Source organism: Acanthopagrus latus, chromosome 2 (assembly GCF_904848185.1).
Source record: "Acanthopagrus latus isolate v.2019 chromosome 2, fAcaLat1.1, whole genome shotgun sequence".
Classification (NCBI taxonomy): Eukaryota; Metazoa; Chordata; class Actinopteri; order Spariformes; family Sparidae; genus Acanthopagrus; species Acanthopagrus latus.
Genome location: NC_051040.1, coordinates 11,384,102 through 11,410,028, shown reverse-complemented (window position 1 = coordinate 11,410,028; position 25,927 = coordinate 11,384,102). Strand labels below are relative to the sequence as shown.

The 25,927-nt window shown below is 40.1% G+C and overlaps 3 protein-coding genes across 3 annotated transcripts; all 3 read left to right on the top strand.

The window, feature by feature from the left end:
• The first annotated feature begins 2,321 nt into the window (after nucleotides 1-2,321).
• Nucleotides 2,322-12,467, top strand: LOC119008402 (extracellular calcium-sensing receptor-like). The gene is made up of 9 exons (XM_037078656.1): nucleotides 2,322-2,491; nucleotides 3,759-4,047; nucleotides 4,142-4,228; nucleotides 4,455-4,646; nucleotides 4,984-5,517; nucleotides 5,611-5,835; nucleotides 6,780-6,903; nucleotides 6,990-7,883; nucleotides 12,415-12,467. The coding sequence occupies exons 1-8, from the start codon at nucleotides 2,322-2,324 to the stop codon at nucleotides 7,880-7,882; spliced, it is 2,514 nt and encodes an 837-aa protein (XP_036934551.1). The 3' UTR covers nucleotide 7,883; nucleotides 12,415-12,467.
• On the top strand, nucleotides 11,368-13,595 carry LOC119008398 (extracellular calcium-sensing receptor-like). Its single transcript, XM_037078643.1, has 4 exons — nucleotides 11,368-11,568; nucleotides 11,884-12,128; nucleotides 12,423-12,538; nucleotides 12,685-13,595. The coding sequence occupies exons 1-4, from the start codon at nucleotides 11,368-11,370 to the stop codon at nucleotides 13,593-13,595; spliced, it is 1,473 nt and encodes a 490-aa protein (XP_036934538.1).
• A 6,315-nt stretch (nucleotides 13,596-19,910) lies between these two features.
• Nucleotides 19,911-21,152, top strand: LOC119008384 (vomeronasal type-2 receptor 26-like). Its single transcript, XM_037078607.1, has 2 exons — nucleotides 19,911-20,091; nucleotides 20,239-21,152. The coding sequence occupies exons 1-2, from the start codon at nucleotides 19,911-19,913 to the stop codon at nucleotides 21,150-21,152; spliced, it is 1,095 nt and encodes a 364-aa protein (XP_036934502.1).
• The last annotated feature ends 4,775 nt before the right edge of the window (nucleotides 21,153-25,927 follow it).

Sequence of the window (25,927 nt, the reverse complement as noted above, 5' to 3'; positions counted from 1 at the left end):
TTGGCAGCCCTGAGGCTCAGTCTTTAAAGAAAGCTTTAGTTTTGGATCGGTCCCTATTCAATGGGTCTAGAGTACTGCACATAGAAAGTAAAAAAAAAAAAAAAAAGAAAAAAAAAAGAAAACTGTTGAAATATACTGATGATCCTGACTGCCTGCTCCAGGATCGGATTGTCACAGCAATGTGTGAACAACAGCACCAAGTGGATTGGTGTGAAGAGAAAATAAGCAGGGACCCAGAATAGTACCCATACATACCCGAGTGGTTAGGCTATAAATTCAGTCACAGATTCTAAATGGTTACTCTATAAGTGGAATCCTTGAGGTAGGATGTGAACATGGGACAGAGCAGAGACTATGCCTACTCTAGTTTTTGAGGGTAGAGAGTGTGATCTGGCTTTTTACTGTGTCAAATACTGATGAAGGATCCGATAGAAGGATTGCACTGACGTACTCTGTGAGAGCAAGGAGGGCAGAGGCCTACATTGAAACCTGACCAACTGGGGTCAAGAAACTTATTTTGGTGGGGCTAGATGGAATTGGGTGCAGACAAGTTCCCTAATGTTCCCTATGTTTTAGGAAGAATTAGAAGAAGAGAGACACTAAGAAATTCGAAGTGAGTTTTATTTCAAAGATTTCTATTTCTAGATTGCTGGTTGGTGAGAGGTAACCAGGGTTGGTACCCCACTGGGTGACCCCATCTCAGACTGCTGGGAACCTGGGTTTTGACATTGATTGGCAAGCTGTCCTCGCTGCCAAAACTGATGTGACAACCCTTTGCTGAAAATGAATTCTCTCCAACTTCAGGACATCAGGAGGAATATGTTCCTCAACCAGAGGCTTTCTAGTTGAGGTTCTAGACTAGACAAGACAATGTGCCTATAAGTGCAGTCCAAGCAGCCGGGCTGGGAAGGTCAATCTTTCAAACATTAGAATAAAAAAATAAATAAATAAATAAAAAAAAAAAAATAGTGGTCTGGTTGGAAATTTTAACAAATAAAAGACCTTCATGGCCGAAAACACAAATGCATTCACTGCAATGCAATATGCCTTACAGGGTAATGCAATACAGCAAAGGCAAACTAGAAAAAGGGGGATTTGGCAAACAGAGGTGTAAATATTAACACCTTGGCATTAGACATGAACAGACTAACAGAAGATTTAGCTTACACATTAACCCAGCCATCGCTGCCCTTGAACCATGTTCATTCATTTATTATTCTGCTAACAGGCACATTTACTACATGCTAAAAAGATGACTGTGCAGTAAGACCTAGCCAACAATAGCACATTAATATGCTTGGCTAACACTGGGACTTAAAATGAGCTAACTTACTGTGGCGTGAATGGCAGGGCAGAACAATTTCTTGTGTCTCTTTGGGTTAGCTGTAGCTACCGGGAGTATTTCTGGTTACCTTCACTACAGTGCACTGTTTCTTTTCTGACAAATTATAAATAACCTGTACATGCAACAATTTTAACCAAACTGTTTTGGAGACAATCATGTCACTGTCATTCACTTGCAATCGGTTTAGGACATCTTCACCTGAATTCTGTATGTCAATCAATTACAGCAATGCAAAAATAATATGTTGTCAGACAGACAAGATTCACTATTGGGAAAATACATCACACATTTTTAATCAACCGTAGTCGAATTTGTCATCAACCTTGACACTTATATTTTGTCATCGTTTTTATTATCAAATGTGAGTTTGACGACAGTACGTCTCATTTGAGTTACAGATGAATGCTGTTAGCAAATATTTTTTTGTCATAGTTTTACTTCACAAAAAACAGTGTTTGTTGCAGTCTAACTACAGGCCTGCATCTCTACACCATTGATAAATACTCTATTTCTTGCATGAGGCCTGTATGACTCACTAGGAAACACCAGGATTTCATAAAATTACATTGCTTTAAAGAAATGAAGGCATGGTGCTTAATGCTTAATTTTTCATTCATATAACACAGTACGAAGCCACTAATGTAAAATAATGCTGTTGGTTGGTTTTCTTCCTGTTTTCCCCAATTTTTGGTGATCAAAAGTTACCCATGATTTCCATTCTAATTTTCTTTCATCTTTCATCATAATTTATTATTCATCAGCCTTTACCCATTAAGGCGGGGCTGCTGATGTTTAATCTCACAATGTCTTGATGATGTAAGAACGAGCGGGTCACATACTGTATATAATTTGTCTAACTTCTTGCTCTCTCTCTCTCCTTTTGGGGATAACTAACAACATGACCCATTGTGCCTTACGTCCATTGTTATACTCTGTGTGTTTCTACATGATAACTTATAACACAATTACTAGCATTATGTCTGCACCCCCATCTCCAGCCAAAGTGTGCATGCTTCGAAATCACTATCACCCAGGCTTTGTTGCCCAGGGTGACTTTGTTATTGGCGGGATCTTCCCCATCCACTATAACCAGGAAATGCCTGATATCAACAACTCGTACAGCCCAACGCCAGTGAAGTGCAATAGGTGAGTTTATTACATGTGGACTGGGAAATTATAGTGCAAGGATTTTATTTATTGTTCCCATTGAAAGGTGTCCAATTGTCAACAACAAACATGTTGAAACTATCTAATTTTGCATGTTTTATATTTACCAGATTTTAGAATACAGCTATAATTTTGTGAGGGCTTAAACTGTGATTTAGGAGATTTAAGTCTGCGAAATGTCCACAAAGATACACAACAGACATAGTAATACTTTATTTTACAAGTGTGTGATTCCCTAATAATTTGAAAACTACTTTTAAGAAGTTTCCTGTGTAGTTTGATGCTATATTTGGGTGGAAGGTACAGGGTTAACCAAGCAACTAATTTGAATTCATACTTGGAAGTGTACTAGTGAACAATCTATGGTTAAACAATGTATATTGTACACAGTCAAAGCAGCAAATGTGCTCCACACATTGGACAGCCTTCCAGGACCCTGGATGACAGCTGGCACTGCAGACAGGCACCTTGGGAGCAGATAATGGCTGTCAGCTTTGCAGTGGATGTGCAGAAATAATTGAAAAAATAAATAAATTCAGAGATAGTCTTTCTATGGTTGTAGTGAAAATGAAATGTTTCATTTTCAATTTCATGCAGCATTGAAACAAAACACTGTTAATTACGAAGGTTGTTAATGTATGTTCCCATAAAATATGTTCAAAATTACACAAGGCTTTCAAGTCAGCTTATTGATAATGATGTGGACATTATTTAATTGTCATTGTTTAAAATGTACAGGTCTGAAATTACAGTTATAGACATATATTTTAAACTCATTTTGGAAAATATGGAAAAAGCTTATAAAAACTTAAACTCAAAACATCCTATCTGTCTTTGGAAGAAGACTTAGTTTATGAGTCCCCGTGGGGGAAAGTGACATTCCTCACATTATTATATGTTGTTATTTACACAGACAGTGTTCCAAAATGCATACAAGCACACACGGGCCTACAGACCTACAGATGTGCAATTGACGAGGAAGATATCAACAGCTGACAAGTAACAACACCCCCAATCATGTATGGATGCCTTGCTCGAGGGCAATGCTCAGGAAGTGAACTGGCATCTATCCAATTACCAGTCCATACCCTGAACTGTGGTCAGTGCTTGACTTGAACCAGTCAGCTTTTGATACATAAGTTAGGTCCAAGCAAACTGAGCTACTAAGGCCTAGAACTAAATGTGATGTTTGTTTCCATATTTGTTTTGTTCATGTGTATGTGCATCTGTGTTTGGTTTGCTACAGCTTTGATCCCAGAGCTTTCCGCTATGCTCAGACTATGAGGCTGGCAGTGGAGGAAATAAACCAAAGTCCTGAGCTATTGCCCAATTACACTCTTGGATACAAAATCTTTGATTCATGTTCATATCCTTTGACTGGCCAGAGGGCAGCTCTCGCAATGTTGAACGGGCTGAGCGAGGTACACTCTCCCTTGTGTAGAGATGCCTCTCCTCTCCTCGCTGTGATTGGGGAATCTGGTTCGTCTCAGTCTATCGTGCTGTCAAGAATCCTGCAGCCATTCAGAATTCCGATGGTAATGTTGACTCTTGTACTCTTTAATCTGTAATCTGTTTTACAGTACTCTTTAATTGTACTCTATGCTACTCTCTTTTTCCTTCCCTACACAGATCAGTTACTTCTCTTCGTGTGCATGTCTCTCTGACAGAATAAAATTTCCTACCTTCTTCAGAGTAATCCCTAGTGATGACTATCAGGTGAGATTTAAATGAGTTTGATGACCATTCAGCTCTATACCAGCAAAAAGACCTAAATGTCATATATTTATTTTTTTATGCTATCTGGCATTATTCAATGAAAATCTCGTACCCCTCAAATTCACTTTTATTCAACAAAATGATGCCAGGGATATTTAAAACCTTTGTATCCACATTTCTGTGTTTTGATATTAAGTGAGTTGACATTCATCTCTGTTCAACACAGGTTAAGGCCATTGCTCAGCTGCTGATACGGTTCAACTGGAGTTGGGTAGGGCTGGTGCGAGCAGACCGTGAATATGGGAGCTTTGCTGTGCAAGGTTTACTGAGAGAATTACAGGGTAGTAAAGTGTGTGTGGCATACCAAGAAATTATTCCTTTGCTCTACAATCGCCAGAGGATACTGGAGATCATCCAGGTAGATACAAAGATGCACTGAGCTCAGTTTTTAACAACAAGAGAGTTTTCATTTCACAGCAGTATCCTTTTTAGGTCAGAGCTGATTACACCTCAGTGTCATCAAAGATTCACCCGTTTGGTCAAATATTGACACTTTAGATTGGAATGAGACTCAAAAATCTGCTTTCTTACAAATTTCACCATTAACAAACCTTTGCATTGAGTTTTTTCTTTAACTGTGTGCCCAGATGCATGTGGGCACAATTTTGTATTTATGAGCTATTGTCAATGTCATGTTTTTATAACCTGTTTTATTTAATCCTCTTTCCTCCTCCATCATCTGCTTCTCTCTAAAGGTGATACGTAGCTCTTCAGCCAAAGTAGTGGTATCATTTTGTTCAGTGGGGGAGATGACACCTTTCTTGAGAGATTACATGATGCAGAACATCACTGGAATCCAGTGGGTGGCTAGTGAGGCCTGGGTCACAGCATCTGTCTTCACAGGCAACAAGTATTACCCCTACATGGGTGGCACCATTGGGTTTGGCATCAGGAAAGGACACATATCAAGACTCACTGACTACTTACAGACAGTAAATCCTCATATATATCCCAATAATCCCCTGGTTAAGGAGCTGTGGGAGACTCTGTATGGTTGCAGTCCTTCTCTGTCCTCAGGCTCCCAGTTGCCTCCCTGCTCAGGGCAGGAGTCCCTGTTGGAGCAGCATTCAGCCTACATGAATACATCCAGCCCTAGAGTCGCATATAATGTCTATAAGGCTGTTTATGCGGTTGCTCATTCCCTCCACAACCTTCTTCTCTGTCAACCAGGCAGTGGGCCTTTCCAAAACAATTCATGTGCTTCAAGCAATAACATACAACCCTGGCAGGTATGATCCAGTATCCTTACTGCTACAGTATTACATTTGAACATCTTGTTCAAAGTATTTCAAAGTGATCCATATCATCCATTGGTGTTCAAGCTCCAATACTACCTACAGGAAGTGAAATTTAACATTGCTGGGGAAGAGGTGAACTTTGACCTGAAAGGCGACACCATACCCTATTATGATATCATAAACTGGCAGAGAGGCATAGGCGGGAACACTGAGTTTGTCAATGTGGGGTTGTTTGATGGAACCAAGCCTGCTGGAGAGGAGCTGGTGATCCAGGAGGACAGGATAATATGGGCAGGCCATCAGAGTAAGGCAAGCCAATACACTGTGTTTTCATATTCTTCAGATGTTTAGTTCTATAGATTGAGATGGAGAACGATGGTGGTTACCCTAGCTGACCATGTATTAGTTTCCTAAACTCAAACGAAGTGGCAACCGAAGAGCTGAAAATTGAAATTGATGCATAAGTGATGTTGGGCAGAGAAAACTTGTTTCAAAAGAGTGATTCTCAACAAATCATTGAGACATTTTAACTTGTATCTACTTCACCAATCCTTGTTTCAAAACAGTGTACTGCAAACAGCCATATCTAGCCACATATATCTATCTACCAGGACTGTGCTATTTGCTGCATCTAAAGTGGGTTGAATGCATGTCCTTCAATTTCAAAATCAGCTTAATTTAGCAAATGCTATGCTGTAAAAATGTTTCATAAAGCTGGGACAGGACTGCTCTACTATCACACTAAGCTAATGTTAGCCTATATAAAGCCCGAAAATGTATCAGAAATGATAAAAAAAGACACTAATTGCCACAGTTAATCTGATAGCTCAAATTGAATTAGATTAGATTCAACTAACTCCGTCACAGTAATGTAACATTTGTTTAAGTCAACCCCCACATTTTACAACATTAGACAAAAACAGCACCCCACAGCACTGTGGGGTGCTAAAGTCACTTTTTATGAAACACGCACACAAACACACACACACACGCACACACACAAAGTGATTTATAGACAGACAGATCATCTTAAAGTTCTGCATAATTAAGGGCATGAGCGCTTTGAATGACAGTTGTCAGCATCCAGGCTTTGAGTGGCTCAAATCAGCCCCATGAAAATTATCATTATTATTATTATTATTATTATTTTCTTTTTTACTACAATCATACATGACTATGTCAGAATGTTTTGTTCTGTTTTAATTATTTCTGCACATCCACTGCAAAGATGAAAGAAATGATCTGCTCCCTAGGTGCCAGTGTCTGTTTGCAGTGCCAGCTGTCATCCTGGATCCCGGAAGGCTGTCCGTCGTGGGGAGCCTGTTTGCTGCTTTGACTGTGTACCATGTGACCATGGCAAAATAACCAATCAGACAGGTGATCTTATAAATATTATTTATTATGTTGTACCCAGGTAATATTTCAATATTTAATACTTATAGCTACTCTTTTTCCCCCTTTAGATTCAATAGAGTGCACATTTTGTTCTGGGGACTTCTGGTCAAACAAAGGCAGAACAGCCTGCATCCCCAAGAAGGTGGAGTTCTTGGCCTATGATTCCTTGGGTATAACCCTGACAGTGACCTCTGCGATTGGTGCCTGCCTTACTATAGCTGTCTTTGCCATATTTTTTTATCATAAAAACACAGCAATCGTTCGTGTGAATAACTCTGAACTCAGCTTCTTTATCCTTTTCTCGCTGACTCTATGTTTCCTGTGTTCCCTGGTGTTCATTGGAGAGCCAACATCTTGGTCCTGCATGCTGCGCCACACTGCCTTTAGCATCACATTTTCACTTTGCCTCTCCTGCATCCTGGGAAAGACTCTGGTAGTGTTGGCTGCTTTCACTGCCACCAGGCCAGGAGACAACATCATGAAGTGGCTGGGGCCCAAACAGCAGAGGTTCATCATCTTCAGTTGCACCCAGGTTCAGGTGGTTACCTGTGCTGCCTGGCTCATTGATGCCCCCCCTTTTCCATCCCGAAATACACAGTATGAACACTCGAAGATCATACTGGAATGTAGCGTGGGCTCTAGCATCGCATTCTGGTGTGTTCTGGGATACATTGGTCTACAGGCCTGTCTGTGCTTTGTTCTAGCTTTTCTGGCACGTAAGTTGCCAGGCAACTTCAATGAGGCCAAGTTTATCACTTTTAGTATGCTTATCTTCTGTGCAGTGTGGCTGGCATTCATCCCAGCTTATATCAGCTCCCCTGGAAATTATGCAGATGCAGTGGAGTCATTTGCCATTCTCGCTTCCAGTTTTGGCTTGTTGTTTTGTCTGTTTTCTCCAAAGTGTTACATTATTTTACTGAAGCCAGAAAAAAATACAAAACAGCACCTAATGGCAAAGTAAAGTAAGTAACATCTGACACTTTTACATAATGCTAAATGTTCTTTAAAAATAAATCATGATAAATTGTGATTTATTTCACAATTTGTATTTAGTAGACATTGATATTTAATAAAAACTTATATGGCAGCATTGCAACTAAAATACTGTGTACACAGAATTAAATAAGCATCATGACAAGAACTTTAAAATGTTGATTCGCTTGGGATTGCGAATTCAAACTGAATATTGGACTCTTTTTTTGCAGGGGGTGGGCATGAAAGCTAAAGAACAATGTCCTCTTGTTTTCTTTTCAGTTGTGTGACAAAATGAAGAAGAAAATGAAAATGCAATTTGTATGATTTATTACCCATTTAATTTATGAGTCAAATAATCCAGCTATGAGCTTGAAATGAAAAAGCATTTCTGCTAATGTATTTTAATTTTCAAATTTGACATTTCAAATTCAGTTTTGGTAACTATATGCTGGGGCATCTTTTAAAAGTTAAATCTTAAACATCCTTTTCTTTTTCACTTTGATTAAGTTACACAATGAGCAGTCTTGAAGAAGAAAATTGAATATGCAATTTGGATGATTTATAACTCGTTTTATTTATGAGTCAAAAAATGCAGCTATATTCTGAAAATGAAAAAGCATTTCTGTTATCTATTTTAATTTGAATTATGGCACAAATTTGCTTCCATAGTTTGAAGGCCATGAGGTTTTACATTTTTGAAAAAAAAAATAGTTTCTGTTAATTTCCCCCCCGTTACACCTGTGAGTTTTCGTCACTGGGTCTACAACTGTATTCACTGGAGATCAAAATTGATAATTAATGATTGATTACTGTCCTAAATTACTGGTGCAAAACACTGTGTGTATGTATTGTAAATTGGTCAGGCTTGTTTCCTGTAAGAGCTAAGGATGACTGAAAAAAGATATTTTGGCTTCAAGGCTTGTTGACAACCCCTCCCCAAGAAAGAACACAAAATCTATGAACTTTGCCTTTTGATTGTTATCTGTGGATTAAAGACATAGGGAGGAAATGCACATGAAGCTTGACACTGGCTCTAGGGCAAAGATCAGCAAAAAATAAATGAAAAGAAGAGTTGACCTCAACCAGGACCTGTGCTGTCTCCCAGTGTTGGGAAGAATGGCACTCCAGGATCGGGTTGTCACAGCGCCAAGTGGATTATTGTAAATAGGAAACAAGAGGAGACCCAGAATATAACCCTTAAGGAACCCCAGTAGTGAGGCTATAAGGTTCAGTCACAGATTTTAAATAGGTTACCCTGTAAGTGAAGTCCTTGAGGAAGGACGTTAACAGGGAGAAGGCACAGTCTGAGCCTATCCCAGTTTGTGAGGATGGAGAATATGATCTGGTTTTCCACTGTGTCAAATACTGCTGATGGGTCATTCTCGAAGGATTATGTTCCTCAACCAGGAGGTGGAACAGTTTATAGTTAGGTTCAAGGCAAGACTAGACAATGTGCCGAAAAATGCCATGCAACCTCTCTGCAGCTGCCCAGTTGGTCTTCAAACTGCCCAAGTTCCTTTCCACTGCATTACGTTATTCGAAATTCCACAAGGATCGCAGAAACTCAACACATCTTCTGTAGCAAACTGAAAACTATTCCCTGTCTCTCACTACTTTTGAATTAAATCAGTCCAGCATATTTGATGAAGTTAATGTACTTGCATGACTCCAGCAGTTTTGGGGTTGAATCCACATGGTTGAATCATGCTTACAATACTTGTAATTCAACAAATACGTACTGAGACTGATCAATATCTTGACCTATTTGTTTTACTGCCAATGTATTTTTGAAGAAGACATGGACATCATTATTATCTAAACAATTAAAATTATTAATATATGTTAGTTGTTGCATTAACTAAAACATTAGATTAGTGTCAATTCATCATGATATTCCTTATAGTTCAAGAAGATATTCCATTAATAAATACATTTTCTTCATGCACATAGTATTAAACTTATATAGAGAAATGTGCACTGTACAAAACAGGAGAGACTTTTCCAAAAACAATTTTAGAAATGAACATTAACAGAATCAGTTTCTTACAGGTAAAATGACGTTGAAAAAAAAATGGTGCTGGTGATTATGCTATGGTAGACAACTTTATAAAGATCACCCCCCATGTCAGAATTGCTTAAGTGACGGGGAGGTTACCTTGTGATGGGTAGGATCATTATTTTTTTTTTCGCTCTGCTCGCAAGGACAAAGTCAGAGAAGCAAACATGCAAACTGATCGGGCAGACAGGGTTCATGGAATTTTCAAAAGAAGGTGATCTTATGATAGGTGGTGTTTTCTCCATAAGTGGGACAGACATACTGGTAGATAATGGCTACCAGACACTTCCATATAAATACTGCAAAAGGTGAGTGAGTATGCTTAGAATATGTTGAAAGTGTATATGTATATATATATATATATATATATATATATATATATATATATATATATATATATATATATATATATATATATATATATATATAATTTTGTTGCTTTATGCATTGATCTGAAAATGATAAGTTGTAATAACAAACACTGGGTTTGCAGTTGGCATGACAGAGAATTAAAGTTTGCCCGGACAGTGATTTTTACTGTGGAGGAGATCAATAAAGATGGAGAGATCCTTCCTGGAGTGAGTCTGGGCTATAGGCTGTTTAATGGCTGTGGGAATGAAAACCAGATACGGGCTGCCATAGATGCTATAAATGCGGAAGATTCAAAGGGATGCACTGGTCAGATTCAGGCTCTCATAGGTCATTCATCATCCGGAATAAGTAAAGACATCAATAGCATATTAAGCCCGCTGTCCATTCCACAGGTGAAAAGATATGATTGGGAAATTACTGCAATGTGTTCAATTTTGAATGTCTTATTGGTTTGTTTACATTTTTGCATCTTAAGCAACGTTTTGGATTTGATGTAATAAATATGTTTTTTTTTGTTTTGTTTTGTTTTGTTTTGTTTTGTTTTGTTTTGTTTTGTTTTGTTTTGTTTTGTTTTGTTTTAGGTAAGCCATTTTGCAACCTGTGCTTGTTTGAGTGACAAAAGACTATACCCCACTTTCTTCAGAACTGTGCCAAGTGACCACTTCCAAAGCATCGCTCTGGTGCAGCTTATGAAATACTTTGACTGGCGCTGGGTGGGGATAATTTATTCTGAAGATTTGTACGCAGAGCAAGGCACTGCTGAGTTCACTGAGGAGGCAATGAAAATGGGCATATGTGTTGAATACAGAATACCTTTCTCTATCACATCACAAATCATCTTTAAGACTGATGCTATTGTAGAGACACTAAGGGATTCTTCTTCAAAGGTGGTCCTGTTGTTTATGCCCTTGTCTTACACTAAAGTCTTCCTGTCCACAATGGAGAATTATAACATAACTGGAAAGCAGTGGCTTGGCAGTGAATCTTGGATCACACAAGCAGACCTGTCATCTGTTGAGAGAAAATACATGTTACAGGGGGCAATGGGTTTTGCTCTCCCTCAGGCATCCATACCAGGTCTTGGTGAATTCTTACTTAGCTTGAAACCTTCTGACGAACCACAGAGTGATATAATTAAAGCTATCTGGGAGAAGTTCTTTGACTGCAGCTTTTCTCCATCAAATACCTCTGCGATGTGCACTGGCACAGAGGATCTCAGGACAGTGTCCAGTGACTACACAGATGTGACACATTTCAGGCCTGAGAATAATGTGTACAAAGCTGTGTACTTGGTGGCATATGCCCTTCATGCACTACTGCAGTGTAGCAATGGTTCAAATCCCACAACAGGAAAGCCCTGTGTGAACAAAAGTGAAGTTAGGCCTAAACTAGTAAGTTCTAGTAAATGTATTCAGGCACAGTTTACTTGTTATATTGAGTGTTTCTATTTTTATGTTAAGCACACACAACAAAGTGAAATGTTAAGTATTTACACAAGACTCAATTCAATATTAAATGCCAGCTGTGTGTATGCTTAAATGTGCTGATTGTCTCTATAGGTATTGGAACATATTAAGTATGTGAACTTCACCACACGAAATGGGGCCAAAGTTTTCTTTGATGAAAATGGAGAGTCAGTTGCCCAGTATGACTTAGTTAACTGGCAGATGAAAGAAGATGGCTCTACTGAGATTGTGAATATTGGTTATTATGACACTTCTTTTCCAGAAGGGGACAGATTCAAACTAAAAGACAACACCAAAATAGTTTGGGGAGCAAACAGTAATGAGGTATGTAAATTAAAGTCTGTATGTGTAACTCAGGTTTTCTGGGAGTGTCTTGCTACCCGGTGTAGAGGTGATGAATCTTAAACTGTATCAGCATGAGCTGACCTGGTGGAGGTCAGTTCAAGCACATATTGAATATGGAGGATGAAGGGGTGGTTTCATAATGATAAACAATGTAATTTTATTAAGGTCCTTCCACAGGTAAAGCATCGCCTAAATCCATAGAAAGTTTTCCATTGCAAGTGATGTACAAACATTTGTTTACATTATTGAGTTTTACATGCTGTGTTTTTGACAAATCAGGTGCCAAGGTCCGTCTGCAGAGAACCATGCCCACCAGGGACTCGTAAGGCCATAAACAATTTTAAGCCAGTGTGCTGTTTCGACTGCTTTGGGTGCCCAGATGGGACAATAAGTAATCAGACAAGTAAGTAAGGACTTCAAAATAACATGTAATTCATGTGCATTGTAGTTATGATACATTGAATGACTGATATAATACCAAAAATGTTTCCTTATAGTGTAAGTATTGATTTTTTTCAGTATTTGTGTTTGATTTCACTTCTTTTACAGATTCTCCAGAATGTTTGATCTGTCCTCCCGCATTCTGGCCAAATGAAAATAAAGATCAGTGTCGTCCAAAACCTACTGAATACTTGTCTTACAAAGAGGTCATGGGGGCACTTTTAACTGGATTCAGCTGTTTCGGTGTATTTTTATCCCTTCTGACATTGATAATACTTGTGGCTCATAAAGAGACTCCCATTGTAAAAGCCAACAACTCTGAACTGAGCTTTATGCTGCTCTTCTCTTTGACTCTGTGTTTCCTGTGTTCTCTGACCTTCATCGGCCGGCCCTCTGAGTGGTCCTGCATGCTGCGACACACAGCATTTGGGATCACATTTGTCCTCTGTATCTCTTGTGTTCTGGGAAAAACTATAGTGGTTTTAATGGCATTCAGAGCAACACTCCCAGGCAGCAATGTGATGAAATGGTTTGGTCCTACACAGCAGAGGCTCAGTGTGCTGGCTTTCACCCTCATTCAGGTTGTGATTTGTATCCTTTGGCTGACAATCAGCCCTCCATTTCCAAAGATGAACATGAAGTACTATAAAGAAAAGATAATCTTAGAGTGTGCACTGGGTTCATCCGTTGGATTCTGGGCTGTGCTGAGTTATATCGGACTTCTTGCTCTCTTATGTTTTGTACTTGCTTTTCTTGCTAGGAAGCTGCCAGACAGCTTTAATGAAGCCAAACTGATAACTTTCAGCATGCTGATATTTTGTGCAGTCTGGATCACATTCATCCCAGCATACGTCAGCTCTCCTGGCAAGTTCACCGTTGCTGTGGAGATATTTGCCATCCTGGCATCCAGTTTTGGTTTGCTGGGATGCATATTTTTCCCAAAATGTTATATTATTATCTTCAGGCCAGAACAAAACTCAAAAAAACATTTGATGGCAAGGATACCACTAAGGGCTTAATAATAATGTGTAATTATGTCCTCCAGAACAAATGCCCTCTGTACGTAACAAAAAAAAAAAATGATTGCATAGTTCAGGAGATAATTCAGAAAAATGTTAGTCATGACCTCCTACTTGTTGTTATCTGTTCAATAAATTAAATATACTGACTAAGGTCTTGATTTCCTTTGTGTGAAATGATATAACTAAATCATATTCATTTTGGACACATAATGTATGAATGGCATTCAACCAAAATCTTTCAACTTGCCATTTCTAATCTTGTCATTTTAGTGTAAGACAGACTAATAAATACTGCAGAAGTTAACATGATAGTGAACTAAACGTTTTGACCCTCTATCAATCCTAGCCAATGGATAAAGTCATGCTGTGCTCAACTGTTGAAAAGTGAATTTTCACTAGCAAGGACCACACCGTCAACGCGATGCGTTTAAGGATTTATTTGGTGACAAAGGAAAACAAAGTGTTGAAGATGGTTCTTTTCATTTCTTTGAGTGCGTTGTGGGGATTCTTGTAGAGAATCCACTGCCGCTTCCGGGCAGCGACGGACCCCCAAAAACCTCCAGTTACTTGAGAAGAGATTGAGCAGATCTGAGGTCTTTGAGATCTGAACTGATGTAGCAGTGGTATGTTTGGGAGGACCAGTGGCCCATGAGACGTATGAAGTGTTCTGGAATGCCATTACGGGAGGCTGAGGTGGCAGTTCTGATCCTGAGGGAGTCCCCGGAGTAGTTGTCAGGTGAAATACCACACAATGAGAGCACGTGGCAAAAGTGATGGTGGAACCAGAATCAAGCAGCCACTTGGACGGATTCGGAAATCAAGAGAGGATCTGTCATTGTTGTGTTCTAAGATTTACGGAATTGCAAGAAGTTTGCAAGGGTTTCGAAGGGATTCAATGGTGAGTGGACCTTGAAGGAGAACACGGGTGTAGACGGACCAAATTGGTTGGTTTTGGTTCGCTTTAAGTGGAACACCATAGTGTCGTCTGAACAGCGAGACAAGTCAGCGATGCAGGCATAACGGCTTGGGTCGAAGTGAATGGTTAAGGAGGTGAATTTGGAGCATCTGAGGAAACCAAAAAAGGCTAGCAATAACATGGTGATGACGGTGGGGAAATAATGAGAAAATCGTCCAAGATTTCGACGTGCCAGGAGCCCCCGCTGAAACAGGCTGCTGTGGTTGCTGGAAGTAGGCAGTAAGGTTCACTGGCATCCCGGTGACAGGAACCCCGACTGCAGCAAGCTGCTGTTGTTGTTGGAAAAAAGCAGCGGTTAGGTGCGGTGATGGCTGGAACTGGATGGCGGTGGACGCTGTGGCGTTTGCCCTTGAGGTTGTAGGTTGCTGTAGCTGGTGATGATAATCCTGATGGAAGTTGGAGGGTCCTGGAATCCATCTGGGCACTCCCTCTGGAGTGTAGTGATGATGAGAAGTGTTAGTGGAAACTCTGGAGTTGTTTGATCTGGCAGATGATCTCTGTCTTTTGCTGCTGCTCTTTCTGTTCTCTTTGGGCTGTGTTTTTGGATTGTACTGTCCCTTTAACAAGAGCATAGATGTCACTGCCTGTAGGGGTGTGCGTGATGACGTCACCCGGAAGCAATCTGGTGTTGACGGAACAAGCGGCCATGAGTGTGGAGAAAAGTTTTGTTTTATGGTCTATTCGGTGAAAAGTAATCCCTTTATCCTTTTAAGTCCTTTGGACTGTGGCTACTTTCCAGTTGGAGATTTTAGAAGATAAATACTGGCTGGGGGATCTCACTGGAGTGTGGTAACGCTGCGACCGGCGAGTTGTTCGGCCGGAGTTGTTGGAATGATGGCGGGAGGCTGGAGTCATCTTCGGAGGCGAAGGGGTTGGCGAACTCCAGCAACAGCGACATTCTGTCCATGAATTTCCCCATCCTCTCCTAGCTGCTGAAGGAGGTGGGCTGGGAGACACGGAGGATTCGTCGGGCGAGCTATGGTAGTCTTGAATGTTGAGAAGAGATGAACCAGGTGGAATACGGACCATGGATGAGACAGAGTTGATTTTCTTTGAAGACACTCGCGTCCTGGACATTGTTTAAGCCACTGAAGTCGGGGACTTGGGTACAGAGGTGACTTTGGCTTCTAGTGAATTATGGTCCTGATCTCAGTGGAAAAGATTGTCGTGGGATGGGGATAGAGAGATGAAATCCATGGTGAGGTGAGTTAAAGGCTGATGTTTGCTGATGCAAAAGTTTGGCTGTGCTTGAGGCGAAGTTGTGTGCTCTTGTTGCTGCTGAATACAAGAGCAAATGAATACACAGCAAAGCAGAGGAGAGGGTCAGGTGGTTAGTTATAGAAATGCGGAAGTTGGTGCTGTTAAGGTGTGGTCCTGCTCCTGAAAATCGATTCAATTAAGCTTCAATTATGTTATGCTCAGATACTGGTCCGACCTGTTTTTGGATCTCAAATGTGATTTTCCAATGCATATAGTATATTATTGAATATGAATGCATCATGAATGCATTTCCATCACTTAAGAACAAGACCCCAATATACTTTTTACTGCTTCACTTGGGGGTATTGCTCATCCCCCAACTGGTGGGGGGGAATCTATCATTTTCAGGCAGAAAATCATGGCCTCAGACTTAAAGGTGCTGACTCTCCTCCCACCTGCTTCACTGTACATTACAAACTGCCCCAGTGCCTGCTGGACAGACTGAAGAAGCCAGCAGAACCACATCAGAAAGCAGAGATGCATTTCTATGCTTCCCAAACTGGTTACTCCTCTCACAATGGTTGTGCCTTGAGTTCTTGGCACTGTCAAACACCCACTGGAAAAGTGGGTGTTTGACCTGATATACTAAAGAGCTTTTCCACTGTTCTACTAACAGGATAGAATCAGTACTGGTCCTTTTGAATCCATTTTTGGACAGTCTTTTGGAGCATCCTCTCCAGCACTCTGCGATAACCCATCCCAGGCAGGATGAGCAGTGTGATATACCAGTATCTGGAGCACACCCTCCAGTCCCCATTGCTGAAAATGTGAGCCACCACCCTATTGTACCGTTCAAAGATACTGTCCCCATTCATGTGACATTAAAGATGCATGTCAACCAAGAAAACCAAGACAGCCCAGCAATGTATAGAACTTTCAGAATTTCATGGTGAATCTCATCCAGACCTGGTGAAATAGAGAATATGGTCAAACCAAACACCCCACCATTTCCATGACTCTCTGCTAATACCGGTCAGTCTGGCCCATCTAACTAGCCCTCAATGACATAATGACTGTTTGCTGTCTACAATGGAGGAAGGAGCAACTAATTGGAACAAGGACAGCAGAAACCTTACACATCTTAAGTCACAGACTAAATACTCTACTCTCAGTGCTTCTAAATTAAACATTTGAAGCAGTTCAGCATATTTGATTAAGTTGGTGTATTTGCATGATTCTAGCATTTTTGGAGTTGTATCCACATGGTTGGTTGTACTTAGTGTAAGTCATCTTGGATCAAAGCTTCAATTAAATGAATACAATATAATTTAATATAGTAGTTATAATAATGATGATAACAAAAATTCTTAATTTATGAGTTTTAAAAGAGAAAGGAAGTCATCACTTAATTTGAAGGACATTATTTAAAAAAAAAAAAGAAAAGAAATCTTGGTTAATCATGATTCCAACACTAGTAATTCAACAAAATACATGTGAACTGCTGACACTAATCAGTTTTTTGGCCTATTTATTTAACTACTAATTTCCCTATGAAGATGACATGGGCACTGTTATTTACTCGGAATTCATGCTGATTTATCAATGTTAGTTATTTGATAGTGAATGAGGTATGACATGAATACATTTTTTTTCTTGCAGAGATTAATTAACTTTTAATTTCAGTACTGGTTATACTATATCCAGAAATGTGTACAGTACAGTATATCGCCACAACATTTTCAACTATTAACTGCCTTTAAAGGCCTTCTGTTTACAACTTGTCAGTCGCAAGGAACCTGTTTCGAACAGGAACAGTGACACGTACTGTAGAAGAAGTTATAAAGATCAGCCCCCAGGTAAGAATTGCTTTAGAGAAAGGGGAGGTTGCCTTGCTATGGCTTGGATCACTATTATCTTATTTGCTCTGCTGGCAAGGGCAAAATCAGAGAAGCAAAAATGCAAAGTGATTGGGCAGACAGGGTTCATGGAATTTTCAAAAGAAGGTGATCTTATCATAGGTGGTGTTTTCTCTATGAGTAGTACAAAAATACTGGTAGATAATGGCTACCAGACACTTCCATACACATACTGCAAAAAGTGAGTGACTATGCTTAAAATATGTTAAGATTTAATGCTATCTTAGAATAAGTTGCATGTTTAAAGTGTTGATGTGATATGTGGCAGAACAATCAGATCTAATTATTTGTTTAATGACTGATTGGTCAAAACTTAGCATTGTCTTTACAGTTGGCGAGACAGGGAGTTAAAGTTTGCCCGGACAGTAATATTTACTGTGGATGAGATCAACACAGATGCAAAGCTCCTTCCTGGAGTGAGTCTAGGCTATAGGCTGTACAATGGTTGTGGAAGTGAAAACTTGATAAGAGCAGCCATAGAAGCTGTAAATGGAGAGGATTCAAAGGGCTGCAGTGGGCAGATCCAGGCTTTTTTAGGCCATTCATCCTCAGGTGTCAGTAAAGACATAAACAGTGTACTAAGCCTGCTGTCCATTCCACAGGTAAGAATAAATTATTTGAAAATAACTGCAGACTGTTCAGTTGTTTTTTTTTGTTTTGTTTTGTTTTTTGTCATTTTGGTCATTCTTAGTCCCATCCTTCAATGATATAGATTTATTGTATTGCACTGTATTGGTTCTTCAAAGGTTAGCCATCTTTCAACCTGTGCTTGTCTGAGTGACAAAAGACTATACCCCACATTCTTCAGAACTGTGCCAAGTGACCGCTTTCAAATCATGGCTCTAGTACAGCTTATGAAATACTTTGACTGGCGATGGGTGGGAATTATTTATTCTGAAGAACTGTACGCAGAGCAAGGTACTGCTGAATTTACTAAAGAAGCAATGAAAGTGGGGATATGTGTTGAATACAGATCACTTTTCTCTACCACGTCTCAAATCATCTCAGATGCTATTGTTGAGACACTAAGGTATTCTTCTTCAATGGTGGTCCTTTTGTTTATGCCATTTTCTGTCACGAAAACGTTCCTGTCCACAATGGAGAATTATAACATAACTGGAAAGCAGTGGCTTGGCAGTGAGTCTTGGATCACACAAGCAGAACTGGCTTCTGTTGAGAGAAAAAACATTTTACAGGGGGCAATGGGCTTTGCTCTCCCTCAGGCATCCATACCAGGTCTTGCTGAATTTATACTTAGCTTGAAACCTTCTGATGAACCACAGAGTGATATAATTAAAGCTATGTGGGAGAACTTCTTCGACTGCAGCTTTTCTCCATCAAATACCTCTGCTATGTGCACTGGCACAGAGGACCTCAGGACAGTGTCCAGTGACTACACAGATGTGACACATTTCAGGCCTGAGAATAATGTGTACAAAGCTGTGTACTTGGTGGCATATGCACTTCATGCACTACTGCAATGTAGCAATGGCTCAAATCCCACAACAGGAAAGCCCTGTGTGAACAAAAGTGAAGTTCGGCCAAAGCTAGTATGTTCTAGCAAATGTATTCACACAGTTTACTTGTTATATTGAGTGTTTCTATTTTTTGTTTGACACACACAACAAAATAATATGTTAAGTGTTCAGACAGGATACGCTGTCATTGAATACTAAATGTTTTGATGGTTTACTTTTGCTTGCAAGCTGCATGTAAGCTAACATGCACTTACTGTCTCTATAGGTGTTGGAACATATTAAGTATGTGAACTTCACCACACAGAATGGGGCCAAAGTTTTCTTTGACGATAATGGAGAGCCAGTTGCACAGTATGACTTAGTTAACTGGCAGATGAAAGAAGATGGCTCTACTGAGATTGTGAATATTGGTTATTATGACACTTCTTTTCCAGCGGGGGAAACATTCAAAGTAAAAGAGAACATCAAAATAGTTTGGGGAGCAAACAGTAATGAGGTAATGTGAATGAAAGTTTGTATGTGTAACCCAGGTTCTCTGAAAGTATTTTGACCCTATGTAGAGGTGATGAATCTTAAAGTGTATCAACCTGAGCTGACCTGGTGGAGGTCAGTTCATGCACATATTGAATATGGAAGACGAAGAGGTGGTTTAATAATGATAAAGGATCTAATTTTATCAAGTCTTGGTCCTTCCGCAGCTAAAGCATAGCCTAAATCCATAGGAATTTTACCAATGCAAGTCATGTACAAACATTTGTTTACATTATTGTGTTTTACATGCTGTGTTTTGCATTATCAGGTGCCAAGGTCCATCTGCAGAGAACCATGCCCACCAGGGACTCGTAAGGCCATAAACAAGTTTAAGCCAGTGTGCTGTTTCGACTGCTTTGGGTGCCCAGAGGGAACAATAAGTAATCAGACAAGTAAGTAAGGACTTCAAAATAACATGTAATTCATGTGCATTGAAGTTATGATACATCGAATGACTGATATAAAATCCCCAAAATGTTTCCTTATAGTGTAAGTATTGAATTTTTCTGTATTCTTTTTTGATTTCACTTCTTTTACAGATTCTCCAGAATGTTTGAGCTGTCCTCCTGAATTCTGGCCAAATGAAAAGAAAGATCAGTGTCATCCAAAACCTACTGAATACTTGTCTTACAAAGAGGTCATGGGGGCACTTTTAACTGGATTTAGCTGTTTCGGTGTATTTTTATCCCTTCTGACACTGATAATATTTGTGGCTCATAAAGAGACTCCCATTGTAAAAGCCAACAACTCTGAACTGAGCTTTATGCTGCTCTTCTCCTTGACTCTGTGTTTCCTGTGTTCTCTGACCTTCATCGGCCGGCCCTCTGAGTGGTCCTGCATGCTGCGACACATAGCATTTGGGATCACCTTTGTCCTCTGTATCTCTTGTGTTCTGGGCAAAACTATAGTGGTTTTAATGGCATTCAGAGCAACACTTCCAGGCAGCAATGTGATGAAATGGTTTGGTCCTACACAGCAGAGGCTCAGTGTGCTGGCTTTCACCCTCATTCAGGTTGTGATTTGTATCCTTTGGCTGACAATCAGCCCTCCATTTCCAAAGATGAACATGAAGTACTATAAAGAAAAGATAATCTTAGAGTGTGCCCTGGGTTCATCTATTGGATTCTGGGCTGTGTTGAGTTATATCGGACTTCTTGCTCTCTTGTGTTTCATACTTGCTTTTCTTGCTCGAAAGCTGCCAGACAGCTTTAATGAAGCCAAACTGATCACCTTCAGCATGCTGATATTCTGTGCAGTCTGGATCACATTCATCCCAGCATATGTCAGCTCTCCTGGCAAGTTCACCGTTGCTGTGGAGATATTCGCAATCCTGGCATCCAGTTTTGGTTTGCTGGGATGCATATTTTTCCCAAAATGTTATATTATTATCTTAAGACCAGAGCAAAACTCCAAAAAACATTTAATGGGAAAAATACCACAGAGGACTCAATAAATGTGCTTAATTCAAAAGTGTCCTCCAAAAGAAATGGCCTTAGGGTGATAACAAATAAACCAATTTTTTCTGCATAGTCTGACTTACAATGTAGATATAATTTGTTACTCATGACCTCCCACTTGTTGAGATATGTTCATAAAATTAAATACCCAGGCTAAGGTCTTGTTTACTTTGTGTGAAATCCAGTTTGCATTTGATTTACGAATTTATTTCATCAAAATCTTTCAACTTGCCATTTTTAATCATGTGATTTTCGTGTAAGACAGACTAATCAATATTGCAAAAGTGAACATGAAAATGAACTCAAAAGATTATCCCCTCTATCAATCACAGCCACTGGATAAAGAAGTGCTGTGTTCAACTTTTTAAAAGAGAATGAAATATTATGATCAGATACTGGTCCAACCTGTTTTTGGCTTTTCACATCTGCTTAAGACCGCAAGGGTTTTTTCCAGCTCATACAGTATATGACTGGATATTGATGTATCACAAATGCATTTTTGTCACTTAAGAACAAGACTCTGATATGTTTTAACTCCTTCACTTGGGGGCATGGTCTCACCCCCCAGTAGGTGGTGGGAATCCACTATTTTCAGGCAGAAGATCATGGCCTCAGATTTGAAGGTGCTGACTCTCCTCCCAACTGCTTCACAGCATGTTACAAACTGCCTCAGTGCCTGCTGGACAGACTGAAGAAACCAACAGAACCACTTCTTCTGCAGAAAGCAGAGATGCATTTCTATGGTTCCCGAACTGGTTACTCCTCTCACGATGGCTGTGCCTTGAGTTCCTGGCAGCATCAAACACCCACCGGAAAAGTGTTTGACTTTGGTTCATACTTGTGCAGTACCCTCCACAGTACTCTCTGGGGGATACAGGTTTGGCGTTTCTTCAAGCAAATGTCCTTGACCCCCCCAGCAAGCCTGAAATACTAAAGAGCTCTTCCACTGTTCTACTAACAGGACAGAATCAGTATTATTCCTTCTGAATCATTGGTTTGATAATTGTTAGGAGCCTCCTTTCCAGCACACTGGAATAAACTTTCCCTGACAGGATCAGCAGTGTGATATACCGATAAATGGAGCACACCCTCTAGTCCCATTTTTGAAAATAGGAACCACAACCCTATTGTGCCTCTCCAAAAGTACTGTCCCCGTTCACCTGAAATTATCAAGGCATGTTAACCATGACAACCAAGCGATGTACAGAGATCAGTTCAGGAGCTTCTAAAAAATGTATTTCTAACACCCAACAGTATCCTGACCCGGGGTCGGCTGCTCTCCCCAAGCTCATGACAGCCTTGTCCAACCAACACTTATCTACTTGAGTTGCTGAACGGTTAGCCAGAACACCCTTGAGACCAACCAGAAGTTCTTCTACACAGTCACTCCAAACTCCTCCCACATGTGGTCTTTTGGTTTAGCAACTATTAAACTGAACCCCCTATTACCTCCAGGTACCTGGCTACTACTCCAGGAGACACTTGGGCCAACCAAGCAAAGAAGGCCTTATTCTTTATTTAAATGGCTTCACTCATCACCAGTGTCTACTAATGGATTTGTAGGTTCCACCACAACATGCACCACTGACCTTCTGACCACAGCTCCTAGCAGGCACCTATATAATGAAGACTTTGAACATGACACACTCAGATTCCATGTCCCCAACCAACCTTGGAAAAAGCCATGCATTTATGATGGACATGGCAAGGACAGCAATCTCTGTGACATACCTTGAAACCACAGCACTGGGGGCCAAAATAGCTTGTTCTGACATATTCAGAAAGCTGAGTAAAGACAGTGTGATCAAGTGTATGATCACTCTTGCTGCCTGTAGAAAATTAGGTAAGCAAACAGTTTTAAAAGATATAGCAATGGGGGTGGATAAGGGAAGGAAGTAGGGAGTGTAAGATGGACAGCAACTGCTTAAACCAGTTTCAAGACGTTAGTTCTTGTCTGCCATCGTATGGATTGCTCAGGCTTAACCTATGTGTAGGCAGGGCCATTTCTGTCTTTCGGTGTTGCTGAAGTTGGCGTTGCTGCTTCCTGGTCCGCGGCTCCAAAACATTTCAGAATTACTCCTGCAAAGAAAAAACTTGTCAGGTTACCAAGCAGTATGTGACCTTGTGCTGTTTCGACTGCATTGAATGCCCGGAGGGAACAAGAAGTAATCAGACAAGTGAGACAGAAAAAAAATAGTTTTCTTTCAGTGTATTGATTGCATTTTTTCTGATTTCTGTATGATATCCTCCCTTCTATAGATTTTCCTGTCTGTTTGATCTGTCCTCCCAAATTTTGGTCAAATGAAAAGATCAGTGTCTTCCAAAATCTATTGAATACCTTTCATACAAAAAGGTCATGGGGGCACTTTTAACTGGATTTAGTTGTGTCCGTTGGGATACGGAGGTTCTACGGTTGAGAAAACATAGTGCCAAAAGAAAGGCAGGTCTGACGGCGATGTAAAGCGGTGTGAATTTTCTCTATACAGCGTACACTTGAACTGTTACCGATCTTTTTAGGTGAGCCTTGTTTTAGGTGGTTAAATTTCGCTTTTTCTCTGGACCCTGTTCACTGCAGTACAAAGCTGAGCGTCTGGGCTGGAGCGGCTCTCCACTTCTCCAAACTGAGGCCGCGCTGATCGGTGATTATGGTAGGGAACACACCAACCATACATATGTACTTTATATGACCCACTTCAAAAAACCTGAACTATCCCTTTAATGGTGGAGGCAGAGTCTGAGGTAGTGCGTCTGCTTTCATTTGTTTTTATCTCCATGCTTCGCATTTTGATGACACATGCGGTGGTGCAACTCTTTGGTGGCTGGGGTTGCCAGATTGGGTATTTTTTCCACTACATATTAAGGCCTGATTACGGTGTGCGTTAGCTGGATTTTCGCCTGGAAGGCTCTATGGAAATCTCGCACACTCTTGACCGAAGCTAAATAGTGAGAGAGCATGTTCACAAACGCCAGAATGAATGCCTTCACAATAATTTTCATCAGGCAGAATAGAGTAAGTACAGTTCACTTTCATCCAAAATATGAACAAGTTCATTAACGATCGCTCACTGAATGTGTTGAGGCATCCCTAATTTGTATCCCCATCATGGACTTCTACCAGGACCTGGTCTCCTCCATTGCCAAAATTTTTGACAATCCATATGCTTCACTGTATAAGTCCTTCATCCTCCACACTAGCTAACATTGACTGCTTGAATCAGTTTCAAGACATTAGTTCTTGCCTGCCATGCAATGTATTGCTCAAGCCTAATCTACATACAAGATATCATCAAACCAAACATCCCACCTTGTCCACTACACTCTGCTATTTCCAAGCTGTTGGCTTGGCATCCTTCCTCTGAGAGTTGCCCATCTGTTGCTCAACAAAATCATGCTAGTTTTCTGTCCACAATGGTGGCTGTAGTTACCCATTAACAACAGGACAACAGAATATCTGTACATTTGGAGCACATTTGGACTGAAAATTCTTCTCTAGATCTCATTAATTCCAAATAACACTTGAAATAGTTCATATCTTATATAGTTGGTGTACTTGCATGACTCTAATAGTTTTGGGCTTGCATTTAATCAAATATTCCTATTAGTTAATGAGGTACTCCATGAATAAATATATTTTCTTCATGTATATAGTAATTTATTTGTAACATTGATGCTGGTTATACAATAGCCAGAAAAAATTGAATGTATAGAATGTCTCAACAAGTGTTTCTGTAATTAACCACCTGAAAAAAGCACTTTGTTTGCAACATGTAAGTTACGAGGACCCATTTCTTAGAAGAGCAGTGATGCATACAAAAATAATCTTTGGCGCTGGTGATTTTCTTGTGGCAGAAAAAAAAATTATAAAGATCAGCTCCCAGGTCAGAATTGTTTAAGGGGAGGGGAGGGTGCCTCATGATGGGTTGGATCGCTATAATGTTTTTCAGTCTGCTGGCAAGGACAAACGCAGAGAACCAAACCTGCAAAGTAATCGGACAGACAGGGTTCATGGAATTTTCAAAAGAAGGTGATCTTATCATTGGTGGAGTTTTCTCTTTGAGTGGGAAAAGCATTCTAGTAGACAATGGTTACCAGACACTTCCATATACATACTGCAAAAAGTAAGTGACTGTGCTTTAAATATGTAAAACACTGCATACAGTGTAAGACAAAAGTTGCTTTATGTGGTCTGAAATGATGGGCTGTAATTACAGACACTGTCTTTACAGTTGGCATGACAGAGAATTAAAGTTTGCCCGGACGGTGATTTTTGCTGTGGAGGAAATCAATAGAGATACAAAGCTCCTTCCCGGAGTGACTCTGGGCTATAAGCTGTACAATGGCTGTGGGGATGAAAACCTGATAAGAGCAGCAGTAGAAGCTGTAAATGGGGGAGATTCAAGGGACTGCACTGGTCAGATTCAGGCTCTCTTAGGCCATTCATCGTCTGGACTAAGTAAAGACATAAACATCATACTAAGCCCATTGTCCATTCCACAGGTGACAAGATCTGTTTTTTTTTTTTTGTTTTTTTTTAAAAAGGAAATTGTTCAGTTTTCATTGTATTGATTTATTTTTATTTGCATCTTTAGGGAATACAGATGTATTGTATTTAACATATGTTCTGTTCTTTAAAGGTAAGCCATTTTGCAACCTGTGCTTGTTTGAGTGACAAAAGACTATACCCCACTTTCTTCAGAACTGTGCCAAGTGACCGTTTCCAAATCACTGCTCTGGTGCAATTAATGAAATTCTTTGACTGGCGCTGGTTGGG

Coding starts and splice junctions, on each gene's coding strand:
- LOC119008402 (XM_037078656.1), top strand. CDS start 2,322: ATGTCTGCACCCCCATCTCCAGCCAAAGTGTGCATGCTTCGAAATCAC. Junction 4,048..4,141: donor AGCCATTCAGAATTCCGATG/GTAATGTTGACT, acceptor TTCCCTACACAG/ATCAGTTACTTCTCTTCGTG. Junction 6,904..6,989: donor CAAAATAACCAATCAGACAG/GTGATCTTATAA, acceptor TTCCCCCTTTAG/ATTCAATAGAGTGCACATTT.
- LOC119008398 (XM_037078643.1), top strand. CDS start 11,368: ATGGGTTTTGCTCTCCCTCAGGCATCCATACCAGGTCTTGGTGAATTC. Junction 11,569..11,883: donor TGTCCAGTGACTACACAGAT/GTGACACATTTC, acceptor TTGTCTCTATAG/GTATTGGAACATATTAAGTA. Junction 12,129..12,422: donor AATGAGGTATGTAAATTAAA/GTCTGTATGTGT, acceptor TCAGGTGCCAAG/GTCCGTCTGCAGAGAACCAT.
- LOC119008384 (XM_037078607.1), top strand. CDS start 19,911: ATGTACAAACATTTGTTTACATTATTGTGTTTTACATGCTGTGTTTTG. Junction 20,092..20,238: donor AACAATAAGTAATCAGACAA/GTAAGTAAGGAC, acceptor CTTCTTTTACAG/ATTCTCCAGAATGTTTGAGC.